This window comes from Homarus americanus, unplaced genomic scaffold (assembly GCF_018991925.1).
Source record: "Homarus americanus isolate GMGI-L3 unplaced genomic scaffold, GMGI_Hamer_2.0 scaffold45698, whole genome shotgun sequence".
NCBI lineage: Eukaryota > Metazoa > Arthropoda > Malacostraca > Decapoda > Nephropidae > Homarus > Homarus americanus.
The window spans coordinates 5914829-5932857 of NW_024735554.1; the positions used below are offsets into that span (position 1 = coordinate 5914829).

Here is an 18029-nt window from a genome sequence, read left to right on the forward strand (position 1 = left end):
AGAGAGAGAGGTTGCATCTTAGATCGTTTTGGGACTGTGACTCTTAGACCAGAAATCATCCCAAGTATTTTTTTTTTATCTTAGTGTTTCCTGAATGAGAATTTGTGGGTCGTTCGATTTTATTAAGGGTTACGGGGGAGGTGGGTGGGGAGGAAAGGGGAGATAGGTGGGGAGGAAAGGGGAGATAGATGGGGAGGAAAGGGGAGATATGTGGGGAGGAAGGGGGTATGGGATGGGAGGAAGGGAGAGATGGGTGGGGAGGAAGGGGGAGATGGGTGGGAAGGAGGAGGTATGGGAGGGGAGTAAAGGGGTAGAGAGAAAGAGGGGAGTGTAAAGGGGAGATGAGGATGGGAGGGAATGTAGAAGGAAGAATAGCGGAGGGAGAAAGAGAGGATGTGCAGGAAGGGATAAAGGAGGTAGGTGGGGAGGGAGGGAGCTAGGAGAGGGAGGGCGGATGGTCCATAGCCACAGAATGAGAGAAATTGGAAATTCCTTTGGTAGGTTCAGTTAGATTGAGGCTGAGTGTGTGTGTTTTTTTCTTTGTTTGTTTTGGTGTGTGTATCTGTGTCTGTTTGTTTTGTGGCATGGTTGTGTGTGTGTGTGCGTGTAAGAATCAAGTGCACACGTGGCAAGAGTTCCCACGCCCCCAGGTAGGAATTAGAGTTTTGTTGCTGTGTGTCGGGAATAGACCTTGGCGTGTACTGATAAAAATGTTGGAGAGAATACTGCGATTTTTAGACCATTCTGTATACACATTGTGCTCTGTGTGTGTGGGGGGGGGGTGAAGGTGGTCTTTGTGTATACGTGTGTGTTGGGGGGTGAGGAGCAGTGTGTGGGAGGTGGGATGATCGCGCTGGCGTGTATGTATGTATGTGTGTGGATATGTGTATGTATGTATGTGTGTGGATATGTGTATGTATGTATGTATGTGTGTGGATATGTGTACGTTTGCGCTAGAAGACGTAAATTCATGGCAAGAATTAATCGGGCGGCCAAACAAACAGACTGAGAGACAGACAGTCAACAAGGTACTTCAGACAAAAATAAAATACAAAACTTAAAACCATTATAATTCCATACATAACAGCCCCCCTTCCCCCTCCTTTCTCTCCCCTCCCTCCCCCCTCCTTTCTCTCCCCTCTCCCCTCCCCCCTTCCCTCTCCCTTTTCCCCCCTCCACCTCCTCTCTTCTCACTCCCTGTTCCCCCCTCCCCCTTGTCACCCCGTGTATAGCTCTCTCCCCTTCCCTACGTGTTCCCTGTGTGTGTGTGGGGTCATAAATCATCAGACAATGCACGGATTCAGTCATGATGTTCGTGTTTGTGAATTCAGAACACAACGACATAGTTTCGTCTGATCTTGTGTATATTATCGTTTGGGGATATTTAATACATATGATGACCGATTAATGTTGTTACGTGAAGATATATGACAGGTGTAGTGTGAGTTCAGAAGGTGTTACAGTAGTTTTGAAGACGTTGAACTTAGACCACTCCTGCCGTTGAACTTTGAACATACAGTAAGATATTCATAAACTTCGAACGTGTAATACTCATAGTGTAGAAGACAACATAGTTCTACAGAATCTTCGCTGTAGTATAACCTTTAATAATAACAAACATGTATTTACAGTTTATATAATCGACAGGTAATATAATCAACCTATACAATTAATCTATAACTGTATTATGTTACCGTTACTTTGTCTTCTCCTTGTAACGATTTACGGAGTTGATTGTAACAGGTATCTGAATATCGCCCTTGTCATCCATCCAAGAGAGAGAGAGAGGGAGGGAGGGAGGGGGGTAAAATCAAGTGAGGCGTATAGTAGGGCGAGTCTGGACAATAGCACACACAGAGGACATTCAAATCCTTTTTTCAAAATAAGGATCCTAATGTCAGAGGGTGTTCGAATGCTTCAGTGGCTCATATTAAAGGGATCTTCGACTCGTGAGGCAAGGGGTTAGAAACTCTTTATATGGTTGAGTATTAAAGGAAAGCAGACAGGACCTTCCGATCCTCTTTAAAACGTGATGAACTTTTTCAGAGGGTGTTCGAATCCCTCAGTAGCGTGTTTAAACGGGTGTCTATACTTTAAGGAAACTGTTAACTTATTAATCTATAGCAGTGAGATTGTGTTGGTTTCCTCAGAATTAAAGAGATCATATTCAGATGGTGTTTAAAACTTTCGTATCGCCACATAACCATATACTGTACTTACTGTAATCAAATTCGTCGTGAGATCTCTTGTTCAATGTGACTGTTCTCAATTTAGATTCCCTCGCAGTGTTATGTTCTTTCATTAACACAAGAAATATCAGTATCGTCGGATATTTGTGAACTTGTGTGTGTCCAAGAGAGAGAGAGAGAGAGAGAGAGAGCGAGCACGCATTCATTCCTCTTTTAAAGATGAGAGATAGAGAGATACCCATTCTCAGAGTTTGTTTGAACCCATCAGCAACACGTACGCTATTAAAGGTGTTAGTATATGCTGACAGTTAACTCTGGGTGTAAACAATATTGTAAATCCAGTAAAAAAAAACAATCCCCCAAGTGGTGACAATTCTTTCTCTGAATGTGCTGGTCAAAACAACAGCGAAAAGGCATTAAAATTCTCTCAGAAAATGTGACATTACTTTCTTTCTCGGCAAGTTATCGAATCCTTTATCGACATGTGTGAAAGGGGGTTGTCCAGTGTACAGTAAAACTACATTATGGTTATCTGGTGATGCAAGGGTAGAGCTCTCTCTCTCTCTCTCTCTGGCCGTCGACTGCTGTACCTACACTTAATGGCCTAAAAAAAATTAAGCAAATTAATAACGTAAATTCATCGTAGTCCTTATAAAGATTCGGAATCCCCTTGTTAATGTTTGTATAAAGTTTCGGATTCTTTAGCGTCTTGGATCTGTTGTATATGACAGTTCAGTGACTCTTTCCACAGGCCACCATCCGTTTTATCAGAGGGATTTGGAATGCTTTAGGGTCAAGTATTAAAGGGATCATAGATTTTGGAATAGTTTGGAAGTTTTTATTGTTTTTGTTTGCGTCTGGGATCTATACTCCAGCATCTACGTGTGGGTGACTGACGATTGGATTCTGTTCTCTCTCTCTCTCTCTCTCTCTCGCCCAAAAAATAGTGCTTCAATTATTCATTTAAATATTTTTTCGGGTGTTGAGGGTTGTTGTATGGCTATGGTTGGTGGTTGGTTTATTGTGGTGTGGTGTTGATAGTGAATAATGATGATGTATGATTGTGATGATGATGATGGTGTAGGGGGTTGGTGATAATTATATGATGATAATAAACAACGGAATTAAAGCATCTTCTGTGTTAGGCTGCCAAGAGCTCGATAATAATTTTTATTTAGTATTATGTCTACTGCTGCCACGTGTACGATAATAATTGTTATTTACTACAGTTACTCGAGCGTGTGTATCCGTTACCATAACAACGGGATGTTTACGTTGGGTGTGAGATTAGAAGGTTGTTGTGAGAGATGAATGAGCTTTTATTTCCAGGATGATCAGGGTATAACGAGGGATAGTAAACATTAGGGTGCTTTTATTTCCAGGATGAATAAAGTATCGTGAGATATAGGGTGTTTTTAATTTCAGGAAGAACAGGGTGTAGGGCGATATAACTAGTGATAGGATACGGTATTTTCACTTCCAGGATGAACACGGGATAGGGTGAGTTGCCAACAGAATATTGAAAGAAATTAATTAAAATTTGCCTCGAGTTGTTTTTGAGAAAGTTGGAATTATGTTAGAGGGAATTTTGTTACGTCTCCTCGACTTGATAAAGTAGAGAATGAGAGAACAAGAGATATAGAAAAATTGAGGGAGAGAGAGAGAGAACAAGATTTATAGAGAAATTGAGGGAAAGAGAGAGAGAGAGAGAGAACAAGATATATAAGGAGAATTGGGGGAGAGAGAGAGAGAACAAGATATATAAGGAGAAATTAGGGAGAGAGAGAGAGAGAACAAGAGATATAGAAAAATTGAGGAGAGAGAGAGAGGGGGGGTAATCTAGGTCGCTGCTGACACTGATTGGCTGTCTTCACCTGATTAGCTCTCCCTTACACCCATCTGGTCACATCGGCCTCGACCCGAATTCTCACTGATTGGTATCTTTAACTTTTTTTCCTTTAAATTTGAGATACGCGAACAGGTATATTTACGATAGAGTCTGAGAGCACTTTTGACGCCATTGTGGTTGTGATCTTTGTGCAGTAGAGAGAGAGAGAGGCAATAATTTGATCACCTGAAGATTAACCACCCATAGTTTATTTCACCTGATGATCAAATACTCTAACCTAATCTAACGTAACCTAACGTCTAATCAACAGGTGAATAAGCTGGGGGAACTATTCTTCAGGTGATCAGAGAAAATTTAACGCATGAACCTTTTGAGAATTCGTCTTTGTGTCGTCGTCTTCGAATGAGTTTCTTGAATGTGTTTTTTTGTGTCACAATTTTAATGGGAAATTTAGAAATAGAAAGTTTTGAAAGTTTTGAAAATCTTGAGTTCTGGTTTGTTGGTTTTGTCGAGCTTGTGTTGAATCGTCGTTTCAGTGTTAAATTTGTGTGTTTAATTGGTATATCAGTTCACACACACACACACACACACACACACACACACACACACACACACACACACACACACACCACACACACACACACACACCACACACACACACACACACCACACACACACACACACACACACACCAACACACACACACACACACACACACACACCAACACATACACACACCAACACACACACCACACACACACACACACACACACACACACACACACACACACACACCAACACACACACACACACACACACACACACACACACATACACACACACCAACACACACACACACACACACACACACACACACACACACACACACACACACACACACACACCAACACATACACACACGAGAAACATGTGTCAATTACTTTTTTATGTACCAGTTGGCCTAGATTAACCTCACACCTGTCATTAGACCCTCACACCTGACCCCCACACTTGGCCACGCACACTTGGCCACGCACACCTGGCCACCCACACCTGGCCACTCAGCTTACAAATTACACAGCCGACGAGGACCTCCCAGTGTAAGGTTACCCAATAATTCTCCCTGGACTGCGTTTAAGGGACACACTTGATAACATATCCCTCGTGCCCGATAAAAAACCTCCATCAGTCAGGTCAGGACAGGCGGGGATCATGACTTGAACACGGCCTTAAGAGATCATATACCAGGAGCATTATAGGTTTGTCATCATGAAGCCACTAGCCAGTATATTCCCAATCTCGTTACTGAACTCATCGTTTTACCTCTTCCGGGAATAAAATCCTTCAGTTATCCGGTAATAGAGAGTGGATTATTCGACCTGGATATCTCTCTCTTGGGGATGGTTGAATATCCAGGAGGTTCCAATTGACGGATTCTGGATATCCAATTCGGCTGGATAGTAAAAATAATATCCAACAATTGTCAACAAAAGCAATGAGAGTAATTAAAGGTTTCAGATACTTTATTGGCAATGTAAACCCAAATTGCAATTACCCTCATCAAGAACAACAGCAGTTAGGAGTAGGTAACTGTAGTAGTCTTGACCTCACGTGTGTATGATGTACTAATTACCACTCACTGTCTATATATATATTTGCTTAACTGGTGAATAAATGACAAAACACCAAGAAAATATAAAAACAAAAAATAATAATCTCGAACACAGACCAACTAATTACGAACTTTCATTTGGTGTAAAGTGACTGTCCAGCCATGATCATTAGTATTTCATGGAATATCATCTTCTTGGGAGTTGTGCAGTAATACCATAGTAGTTTCTCCTACCTTACCCCTGGGATTAAAATAAGGTGAATTTTCTTAAGATTTCATTGTGTTAATTAGGTCAGGAAACACCTCACTATCGTCTGTTTATTTGGGTTATGTAATGTAAACACCGCCAATCGTTCTCTCGTGCAGGCTTGTGATTGGCTACGGGGATAACAATCACATCGTTGTGAAGATCTGCCAATTTACAGCAGCTTGTTATTTCTCTCCTTGGGTCACGTCCAGGCGCGTCTAGACCGTCTGTGAATAATAAATTTTTACTACTTTTTCTTTACCTCCTCGTCTCCCACTTCTTCATCTCTCCCTTCTTCCCCTCCCACTTCTTTCCTTCCATCCCACCCCCTTCCCATGACTAGTTCCTCAGTATGTGCTTGTGACACCTCCTTGTGCCTTCCTCCTCAAGCACTCTGAAGAACTCTGGTGAGTGGAAGGCGTGAGACGGCATCTAACTGACTGGGTTAAGAGTGACGACGCGAACATTGTAGGCAAGATGATGAGGACTTTTTTGGATCTTTTATTTATTTATTTATTTATTATTAGTATTAATAATAGTATTTTATTTATTATTATTATCATTATTATTATTAGTATTATTTTATTTATTATTATTATTTTTATTATTATTATTTTATTTATTATTATTATTATTTTATTTATTATTATTATTATTATTATTATTTCATTTTTTATTATTATTATTATTATTATTATTATTATTATTATTGTTTTATTTATTTATTATTATTATTATTATTACTATTATTATTATTATTATTATTATTATTATTATTATTTTGCTTTTGGGTATATGAGAGTCAGATACCTGATACACATACATACATACACATATACACACACATACACACACATACACATCCAAGAATACACTACAAGCCTTCATATGCAGTAGATAATACATAATACACAAAGAGCATTACAGAATATAACATACAAAGCGAACACTAACATACATACCATGAAAGGCGGCAGTTGTGCAAAGATTCTGAGAAAATACACCAAGCACGTGAGGTATACATGATAATACATACTTATACTTAAAAAAGAGGAAACTAAGTCGGGTATTCATGTGGTGTTTAACTCTTTGAGGACGATGGTTTAACCCTTTGAGGAGGAGGATTTTACCCTTTGAGGGGGAGGATTTAACCCTTTGAGAACGATGATTTAACCCTTTGAGGACTGAATTAACCTTTTGAGTACACTGAAGGAGACTTAGAGTTAATGGCACCTCTCTTGACCTTTCTACTGCAGGTGTTACAGAAGGTGTAAGAGCATCAGGCCTGCAGGAGGAGACAGTGTTTTTAATTTTCATGACCTGACTCCTCGACCAGGGAGAAAGAGAGGGCGTGTGGCTGGCTGTTAACTGCTCCTTTACACTGCAGCTAAGATGGTCATGTACCCAACTAAGCAAAACAGGGAAATAATTCATGGGTAAATGTTGCGTCACCACAATCTTTAAAAAAAAATACAAAAAAATAAACCTTGTAACAATTTTGGATCCTTGAACACCTCGTATTGTACTGGGTGATCGAAAAGTCACTGTGCACCTATAATAATTAACACTATTTACTGTCCATACAATAAGGTAAAATAAGAATAGTGTGAATGATTACAGGTGCACAGAGACTTTTTGATCACTGTGTCTATAGAAGAAACTATTGAATGTGAGGCTTGGTGACAACTATTGAGATATAAAGCTTAATATCTGAATCTGTTTGGTTCTCTTTTGTTTGTTCACGGAGGTTAATGTTGTTTACAGGGAGGCAGTACTGTGTGTGTGGTGTCCTGGAGGCAGCGTGTTCTAGACCTTTATGACTGCCACTTAAACAAGAATAGAGAAACAGACATTCATGCACACGAGTACATCTACGCGTATGATCTTTTTTTACAATACCCAAATATACGCAGAGGAGCCACTAAAAACTGTTGTGCCTAATAAGGACAATATTAGAAGACTATTGAGGTATATTTATTGTGTTAGGGAATCAATATCCTCCTAATGGCTGTTAGCTACGCCATGGTTCCTTAAAATCACCTGTGATCTTGGCGGAAGTTTCTGATGAATCATTAGTGTTCACCTGTCCCTTGGCACACCTGTGTTAGAGGAGGGGGGGGGGGAAGGGAGGCACACTTGTACAGATGTTCTACACCACTAGCACCAGGTGGCGCTGTTGTCATGACGACCAGGTTAGGTTGATGGGGGTAGAGTAAGTAGTGGGCAGGTGGAGGTGTGGTCGTGGTGGTACATCTTGTTTGGGCAGGAGTAACCGCAAGTCTCTGGAGGAGGTAAGTCATTAGAGGTGCGGTCAGTCTATTAACGGTACAGGAAAATAGTAAAGTTGGGTCGTCGGTGTTTCTCTTAGCTGGATATACGAGGGCAGTGTAAGGCCCCTTCCTCCGGGGTTATGACAATGTTGTTCACCGTCATTCTCAACCTATGACCGCCATCTCTCTTCTTAAAAGTGGAAAATTCTCAATGACGGTCAACTGAAAATATATGAAAATGTAATACCTAGACAATCCGCACAGGTAAATAATGTTGTATGGCAGGTTTTTCTCACCTCAGAAGTATATATATTACACCACACAATGTCAGAATAAGTGGCTGCCCCCCAGCTGTGTCCACTAACACAAAGTGGTAGTCCCTAGTAATTATCTCCCGCTTATCGTGGAGGAGGGTGTGGTCCTGGGCCGCCTGCTGGGCCAACAACGTTACACTTCCATACACACACTCAAACACTTTCAACGAAAGATTAAACAGAGAAAGACTTTACATATCGGTTTGGAATTCTTTATTTTCATCTAGAACACAGAACCGAGATATTAGTTTGTCTATCATACCGTGTAGTGCTTCAGTTGGACGGATATTTTTATATAGTTAATTACGGGTAAAGGGCGGCAGAGGATAGGAAGCATGTTAGAAAGAAGAAAAATAACAGAATTATTATTTAGTTACCAAACAAATCTTTCCCAAATACCTGCAAACTTAAGGGGACAACAAATGAACCTCACCCAGCACCACCAAACTGTGGGCAGCGTACATCTAAATTATCAGGTATGAGTAATTGGTGACATGTGATGAGTGACTCCCTGTGGCAGTAGGTCCCAATTTGTGAGACAATGGAGGCGATGATCCTGAAGAGTATTAGGTGATGGTGTAACCTTCACCTCGTCAGCTGATCTTTTTTTACGTTGTCTGGAGGACTTTGATCACCTGCTGTATGTTTACACTGTTATTATTAAGTGGAGTTAATGTTGTTCTATTGTACACGTAAAGTTGGTATGGAAAATTGAGTTTTGGGTTTACATTACTTTATGTAGTACGACACTTTTATTGGGTCGTTTTTAAAGTCTTTGAATATGGAGTGTGTGCTACTGTCAATTTTCCCATTTTCTGGATCAAAACCATTTTCCTGTGTGGTTTATCGAGATTAATCTTGTCCACGTTTCCATTGTGGAAGTACCTAGTTGTGTATTATGGTGGTAATGATGATAAAATTATTAACAGTAATAAATAATAATAATAATAATATCGATAGTAATAGTAATGATACGTTTATTAGCATTAATGCGGTGTACTGTAGTTGTAGTAGTGGCAGTACTGTACAGTATTAGTAATCACATCATCTTGCCTTACAGCTGTGTGACATTGAGCTGGTTGCTGGCGCCGTGTCCGTATTCGCTCATCGCGTGGTGCTGGCTGCGGCTTCGGCGTACTTCCATGTAATGTTCAACAGTGAGTACATGCACCAATCATATGTTTTAGTGGTTACTGTGCCGTCCATTATAACACCTGGGAACTTGGAGCGGAATTACTACTGGCAGGTGTTGAAGCAGGTGTTTTAGTCTTACACCATAAAGTTTTTGTTTTATTGATACTGATTGCCGTAATGCGCAGGTGTGTGTGTGTGTGTGTGTGTGTGTTTTACTGGTGGAGCGGCCACGTCAACGCTAATAGAGCACACGGAAACACCTGTGTCCTGTACCTGTTGTCTTGTTCAAACCCGGAACCTCGAGCTGTGACGGTGTAGGCTACTGTCTTGTGGTGTATGGAGTCGATAAATACAAGAAGAAACAGATAGAAATAAATTAAATAAATAGATCGATAGACATATACCACAATTTTTTTAGTAGATAGAATTCACTTCCTCCTTTTGCAATCTCTATTTCTATCCTTTAAATTGGTCTTAGTAATAGATGGCTAGGTAATGCAGTGGGGAATAGATACATAGATACAGTGCTTTGATATTGTATTTGGTAGACACACTTCAATTACCTCTACGGTGTTTGAGTAAGTGAGTGTAGGGTTAGTGAACTCTTAAGTGAGGGGCTGTCTGTACATGTGACTTAGGTTATGTAGTGAGCCAGGTGTGTGTGTGTGTGTGTGTGTGTATATCTCTTTCTATCGTTTGTTCTCTTATTCTTTAACTTCACACACACACACACACACACACACACACGCACACACACACACACACACACACACCAGGTAAGTTATTCAGCAGCCTCTTGTAATAAGGGCCTCGTTTATGATCATATTTTAGACATAATGTGTTACTTTAAGACATACAGTACCGGGCAATACGTGGGGGACTTTACTCATCCAGTCTCTCTCTCTCTCTCTTTCTTTTTTTAACTCGTAATAAAATCTCCTACTGCTCACTCATTAAAAATATATTATAATTCTCTCTCTCTCTCTCTCTCTCTCTCTCTCTCTCTCTCTCTCTCTCTCTCTCTCTCTTTTTTTACTTCCTAGGTAGATAAAGTAATATAACTGCCCTTTTATCTCTCAGTAATAATAAAAGTCGTCCTCTGGTCTTAAAAAGTTAAGTGTTTAATAATAAGAAAACTTCTCCAGGTACACGAGTCTCTCGGGGGAAGGGAGGGTGACATAACTTTTTAGTGCGTCTATATTTTTTCTCTCGTCTTTTTTTTTTTACGGTATATTTTGTTTTGTTCTGTCACTTATAGCACGTGACGTCACACATCAGCTGATGGTTTGTTTATGTTCGGCAGATCGGATTACTTATGAGGATATGTTAAATTTTGGTGACATAAAAGTAAAAAAGGGTGACGACTTATTTTCTGGGGCTTAAAAATATGACTAATACAAATTTCCATTATTTTTTTCCTTTTGTTTCTTTATCCTTCTTAATATATTTTTTCTTTTTTTCTATCGTTCATATTTTTTCTTTTATGTGTTTAGGCGATGAGACTCCAGCGATGTGTACATGTCGGCAGAAGAAAATTTATTCACGGAGGCACGAGCGTAGAATTGTGCTTATAGTTTTATTTTCTGTAGAAGTTTTATGAATTTAATATTGAATTATGAAGGCCATATCTTCTCACCTAACTAATGACGTACCACTGACCTGACCTGACCTGACCTGACCTTATACAGCTTTATTTGTCGTCTCATAAGAAATTCTGGTGATCCACATAATGAAGATGTTGTTTATATTTGAGGGAAAAAACAAATAGATTCATATCATCCTTGACGTAAGATCCATCGACCATAACAAAGAAATGTAAACAAACCCACGTGTGTCTGTGGTGATGTCATTAGTATAATCCCTACCCTACCCTACTGTACCACACCCCACCCCACCCCACCCCACTCCACCCTCCACCCCTCCACCACACCACCACCCCACCACACCTCCTCCCTCCACCCCTCCTCCACACCCCACACACCTCCCACACACACACCCTCCACACCCCCTCCACCCACCCCTCCACCCACCCACCCACCCCCCACCCCACCCAACCCCACCACACCCCACCCGTCCTTACTGGTGTTGGCTGGAGGTTTAAGCAGCTGTATGTCATAAAAAGTAAATGGCGTTGATTAGCGACTTTCGTCACCGTGTTTACTGGGTTATTAATGATCCTCTGCACTGGGGTCATGTGACGAACTCATTAGCACCACCACCACAAGTTAATGTGTTAATGATCATGTGTTTGTTTGTTTGTTTATTCAGATATATTAATTCAGTATTGACGTTTTATAGTATTGTAGTCTAATGTTTTTTTTTATTTTACTTTTTTTTTTAGGATTACATGAACATTAGACACCCCAGTGTATTTTACCTTATTATTTAACTAAGGCTTTCTCTTGGGAGGTTAGGTTAGGTTACAGGAGATAAAGTTTGGTTAAGGGAATGTTAAGTTAGGATAGGTCAAGTTAGGTCACATTTAATTAGCTGGGGGGGGTGTTTAATCGTCATGTGATCATAAATTTCTCTCAATAAAATGAAAGTACAATCACGAATAAATAAATAAAGCTATTGTAAATAAAACCAAGACCGCATAACCTTGTATGTAATTAGTGTCTCAGGTGTTACATTTTACCTGAAGAAACACGAAAAGAAAAAGTATGTGTCTAACGCACCTCCAGCGTTATATAAAAAAATCCCGTGAAAATAAAATGTGGACCATGAAAGGAGAAAAAAATTATAATGAATATATTCTAGACGCCATTACCCTTCTGGACGAGAGATGGAAGGTCTCTTATCTCACTTCCCTTCCTCTCCCTCTCTCCCTCAATTTTTCTTTCCTACCTCCCTCTCCCTTCATACCACCCTCCCTCTCTCCCATCCTCCCTTCCTCATTCCCTCCTTCCCATCCCTTTCCCGACCTTCTTTAACCCTTCTTCCCCTCTTTCCTATTCTTCCTTCCTCTCCTACTTATCCCTCTCCCCCCTCCCCCCCTTCCCCCCCTCCCCCCTCCCCCTCCCCCCCCACACAGGTACGTACTGTGAGGTTATATACTTGTCTCTTTCCTGTGTCTTACGATCCCTTAGGGGCAAAGAGCGCGGCTTGGAGATATGTCCCCCCCTCCCCTTCCTACCCCTACCCTTTCCCTTCCACCTTCCTTCCCTTCCCCTTCTCACCCTTGCTCCCTCCTCTTTTCCTACCCTCCTTCCCTCCTTCTATCCTCTCTCTCTCTACCTCTCTTCCCCTACCCCTCCTCCCCCCCCACCACACCTTCCCCTCCCCCCTACACCCCCCCCCCACCCACCCACCCACCACCTTCCTTCCTTCCTTCCTTCCTTCAGGGATATTAACTAGAACCCACGTTGTGCACACCCTAGGGAGGCAAGACAGTGTTACCCCTGGAGGTAAGGGGTGAGAATGACTGTGGGTAGGGTAGGTGTGTCATCACTATGGTAGGAGGGTTGTTGGAGTCACTGGTGTCTTGAGTAAAGATGATGATGATGTGGTGGGTGAGAGATGCTTATCTCTCTCTCTCTCTCTCTCTCTCTCTCTCTCTCTCTCTCTCTACTACCTGGGGTCTCTTTTTATCTCCTTTAGTACATTCTTTATCTCTCTGGGGATCACATAAAGGGAATGTTTTTTCCTCTCTCTCTCTCTCTCTCTCTCTCTCTCTCTCTCTCTCTCTCTCTCTCTCTCTCTCTCCAGTACTCAGGTTTACTCGACATTACTATTTCCTTCCTCTCTTCGTTCCCAAAAATCAATATGCCATTCCCCCCCTCTCACTCTCTCCCTTTCCCTCCTCTCTCCCTTTCCCTCTCTCTCTCTCTTCTCTCTCTCTCTCTCTCCTCTCTCTCTCTCTCTCTCTCTCTCTCTCTCTCTCTCTCTCTCTCTCTCTCTCTCTCTCTCTCTCTCTCTCTCTCTCTCTCTCTCTCTCTCTCTCTCTCTCTCTCTCTCTCTCTCTCTCTCTCTCTCTCTCTCTAACTCTCACCCCTCCCCCTTCCCCCCCCCTCACTATGTCTAGACACCCACTGACATTTCTAACAACCTCCCCTTCCTCCTCCTCCTCTCCTCCTCCCCCCACTCCTCCTCCCCCCCCCTCCCTGTCCCTCCCTACTTTCTCTCCTTCACTTTCTTCTCTCATATCTAGACATCTCCCCTCCCCTCTCCCCCCCCCCCACCATATTTAAAGGGCTCTACACGTCACATTATAATTTCCTGTTCCGCCTCTTCTTGTTTTGGTGGTCGATGGTGGTAGTTCTTCTCACCTGTATGGTTGTATGGTGGTGGTCGATGGTGGTTGTTCCTCTTACCTGTATGGTTGTATGGTGGTGATCGATGGTGGTAACTCCTCTCACCTGTATGGTTGTATGGTGGTGGTCGATGGTGGTAGTTCTTCTCATCTGTATGGTTGTATGGTGGTGGTCGATGGTGGTTGTTCCTCTTACCTGTATGGTTGTATGGTGGTGGTCGATGGTGGTTGTTCCTCTTACCTCGTGACCCGTGACCTCCTCGTGACCTGTGACCTCCTCGTTACCTGTGTGTTATGTGTGACTGAACTAACATCATCTTCATCTTAGTGTTTATTTACGGGAGAAAACATTGAAAATAAACTTTATATGGCTACTTATTTTATCACACATAATAAACAGTGAATATAATAAAAAAAATCATGATTATTTTCAATCCATTATTGTAAGTATTAATTTTGTAAATATAAAAAAAATAAACCTTTTTTTACATATTTATTCTACTACTACTTATTCATTCATTATTTACAGTATTTATTTATATTTTATTAATTTTACTTTTTTTTTATATTTAACACGAGTGGTGAGGTCAGTCGTACATGTTAGGTCACGCTGGGAGGTCAAATAGCACTTAATAGTTAACTGCAGTGTGTGTGGTAATGACTCGCCCTTGGGTAAGTGATTATAGTGCTCTCTCTCTCTCTCTCTCTCTCTCTCTCTCTCTCTCTCTCTCCTCCTTCACTTTCGTTCATATTGGTCTTTGGTTCTTTCTCTCCCCCCTCCCTCTCCCATATCCCACTTCCTCTTTCCTCTTCTTCTCCCTCTCTCCCTTTTCTTCTTCTTCCTTCTTCCTCCTCCTCCCTCCTCTCTCCCCTTTACCCCCTCCTACCTGCCTTTCTCCCCTCCTCCTCGTCTCCTCCCTCCCTCGTGAGCCATGAAGGGCGTGGAGCCAGACGTGGTCCCAGGAGGTTAGGTATGGAGGTCAGGTATGTAGGGCAGGTGTCTAGTTCCTGTATCTCATTTTGTGCAGGTCAGGTGCGAGTCGAGGTGTAGGTCAGGGCGAGTCGAGCTGCAGGTCATAGCGAGTCGAGGTGTAGGTCAAAGGGAATCGAGGTGCAGGTCAGAGCGAGTCGAGGTGCAGGTCAAAGGGAATCGAGGTGCAGGTCAAAGGGATTCGAGGTGCAGGTCAGAGTGAGTCGAGGTGTAGGTCAGAGCGAGTCGAGGTGCAGATCGGTCACATTTAACTACGACAAACAAGATGGATTCTCAATGTTTCGTTTGGTCAACCACTTTTTTTTTTACCACTTGATGAGAATATGTGGATTTATATTAAGTAATTGGCTCACTTAAGTTACGACACACAAAGATGGATTCTCAAAGGTCATATATCTTAAATTTCTACCATGAGTGAGACTGGGTAACGCTCAAGAAACGCTGACTGATCTACGGGTTTTAGTGCCTTATGTTTTTCACAGTTTTATGGTAGTGGTGTGCGGAGGGTGAGTGTATAGAACGCTCCAGTCCTATTTTTAGGGTCACTGGTACCACACACTTGGGATATACGCCAGTTCACTAACCTAATCTAATCCAATCCAACTTGACCTTATCTTACATTACCTTGCCTAACCTAACTTAACCTAATCTAATCTAACCTTATCTTATCTTGCCTTGCCTAACCTAACCTAATCTAACCTTATCTTACCTTGCCTAACCTAACCTAACCTCTACAGTTAAGGAAGTAACGACACCAAGATGGCAGATAACATGGCCTCAAACTGTACATAGACTGTAGCTTCACTTATAGGAACAAAATTCTGTACGAACCGTTAAAAATTGTAATACCATTAAGTAGGACAGGTGACGCTCCCCGGTGGCACCCCATGGCTCTCTCGTGATCTAGTCAGGCCCACGTATGACCCCGTTTGGCCACCGTCTGAGTGCCACCCCTGTGTGTTAAACGAATTAGGTTACAGAGGCTACGGTGTCAGGTCGTGAGGTGTGACGGGGCGTGGTGGTGAAAGGTGGATGTGGTGGTGATGGGTGGGCGTGGTGTGGTGATGGGTGGGGTGGGTGTGGGCGGGTGTATAGGAAGGCTGGTGTATTACAGTGACTGGGTGGGCGTAGAGGGTGGCCTAACTTAATATATGGGTGGGTGAATCGTCCTAGACACAGATGATGATGATTATGATTATTATTATTATTATTATTATTATTATTATTATTATTATTATTACTTCTACTTATTGTTAACATCAGATAAAACGTAGGTTCGGTAACAGATTTCAAGACAGTATTTACGTTTGAATAGCGCTTTAAATTAATATACCGTAGAATTATTTTGGCCAGCTACGTTTGTGTAACTAAAATATTTCATGGTGTATCAATTCAATGGTCGCATCCATATTTTGAATATTTTCACGGTAAATATACGCCCTCTTTTAATTGTAAATAAACTGTGTGTGTGTGTGTGTGTGTGTGTGTGTGTGTGTGTGTGTGTGTGTGAATATATTTTGCCTCTATAACATACAAGCCTAAAGAATAATAACACACAATCAAATATTTACATTTTTATTGCCTGTTTTAATGAATAACAAACAGAAGTTATTATTTATACACGAATTTAACTTTATGGTAGAGAGGTGCGAGCTTAATGATAGACCTAACCTGGGTGTTGTATGTGTGTGAGAGAGGTAAGTCGACTAAGGCCTTCTATAGCTTAGTAGGGGTCATATTTCCTATATTTTTCTTTAGGTGTATAAGAAAATGGTGACAATTTATATATTTTCCAAGCCTGTAAGTTATGAGTTTATATAAGCTTATATATATAAATTTCCTGATGTTGATGGTCGTATGGGAGCGAGTTTGTGTACGTAGTGTGAGCCGAGACTCATATGGGGCTGTGATTGTTTACTTTGGAACAGCTGATTCTATTGCGCGCGCACTTTGTTGTTGATTGTTGGGAGACATACTGGATATTGTGTTGGGGTTATGGTCGAAAGTAGAGGTCTCTCTCTCTCTCTCTCTCTCCCATGCCACCTCCTTCCCTTACTCTCTCCAGTTTGTCTCTTCTTCTACCTTCTTTTCTAACCCTTCCTACCTTCTCCATCCATCCATTTTTTTTACTTTAGTCTACCTTCCTTCCTTTCTTCCTTCCTTCCTTCCTTCCTTCCTTCCTTCCTTCCTTCCTTCCTTCCTTCCTTCCTTCCTTCCTTCCTTCCTTCCCCTCTTCCCTCTCCCATCTTTCCCTTTATCATTATCTTGCCATTTCTCTTCCTTCAACAATTCCTCCTTCTCCTATATTCACTTCCCCTCCCCATCTCCTCTCAACCTTCCCTTATCCCTCATCTCTCCTCATCTCCTTCTCCTCCCCCCATCCCTCTCTTCTCCATCTTTCTTGTCAACTCTTCCCCCCCCTCCCAATCTCCAGCCTCGAGACCCCCATCCCTCTCATCTCTTCCTCACCCCTACCTCCCCTCACCCCCTACCTGCCACCACCCGCACCGCTCCCCCCAAGACGCCAGAGTCGTGTTGGCCGGGTTTCCCCTCACATTGTCCCTCCTCCCCTCACTCCCTGGTTGATATTGACAACCTGAAAAACAATGGCACACAAAAGATACCCACCTAAAGTCATTCTCTCTCTCTCTCTCTCTCTCTCTCTCTCTCTCTCTCTCTCTAAGATCAAATTCTTTCTTTCTCCTGATACCTTTCATTCTTTCTCTATCTCTTTCTGTAACTTTTTTCTCGTCCTTTATGTTCTCTTTACTTTCTTTTATCTTTCTCTTTATTTTTATCTTACCTTTTTCATGAATTTCTCTATTTTTTTCTCTTTTCTTTCATTTGCTCTCTCTACTTCTCTTTCTTTATGTCTTACCATACTAGAAGACATCTTAGACATATTATTGTTCATGTCTCCGTTCAACAAGACACTGAAAAGACTTTATTATTATTATTATTATTATTATTATTATTTTTATTATTATTATTATTATTATTATTATTATTATTATATTAAATTTAGGTACAGTATATATATTCTTGTAAACCTGTACAGTGGCGGACAAAATTCCCTGGACACTTGACTCTATCTGGCATATTCTTGAGGGTCAGGGAGGTGTGTGTAAGGAGGGGAGACTGGGATTTAAATTTTTCTCTCTCTCACTTTCT

The 18029-nt window shown here is 41.5% G+C and overlaps 1 protein-coding gene across 4 annotated transcripts in view; it reads left to right on the forward strand.

The window, feature by feature from the left end:
- Positions 1–18029, forward strand: part of LOC121871463 (kelch-like protein 17) — a 70865-nt gene that overhangs the window by 22951 nt on the left and 29885 nt on the right. For all 4 annotated transcript variants that reach the window (XM_042373800.1, XM_042373802.1, XM_042373801.1 and 1 more), the window contains exon 3: positions 9542–9638. In XM_042373800.1, the coding sequence (XP_042229734.1) occupies positions 9542–9638 (97 nt within the window). The remainder of the gene's footprint in view (positions 1–9541; positions 9639–18029) is intronic.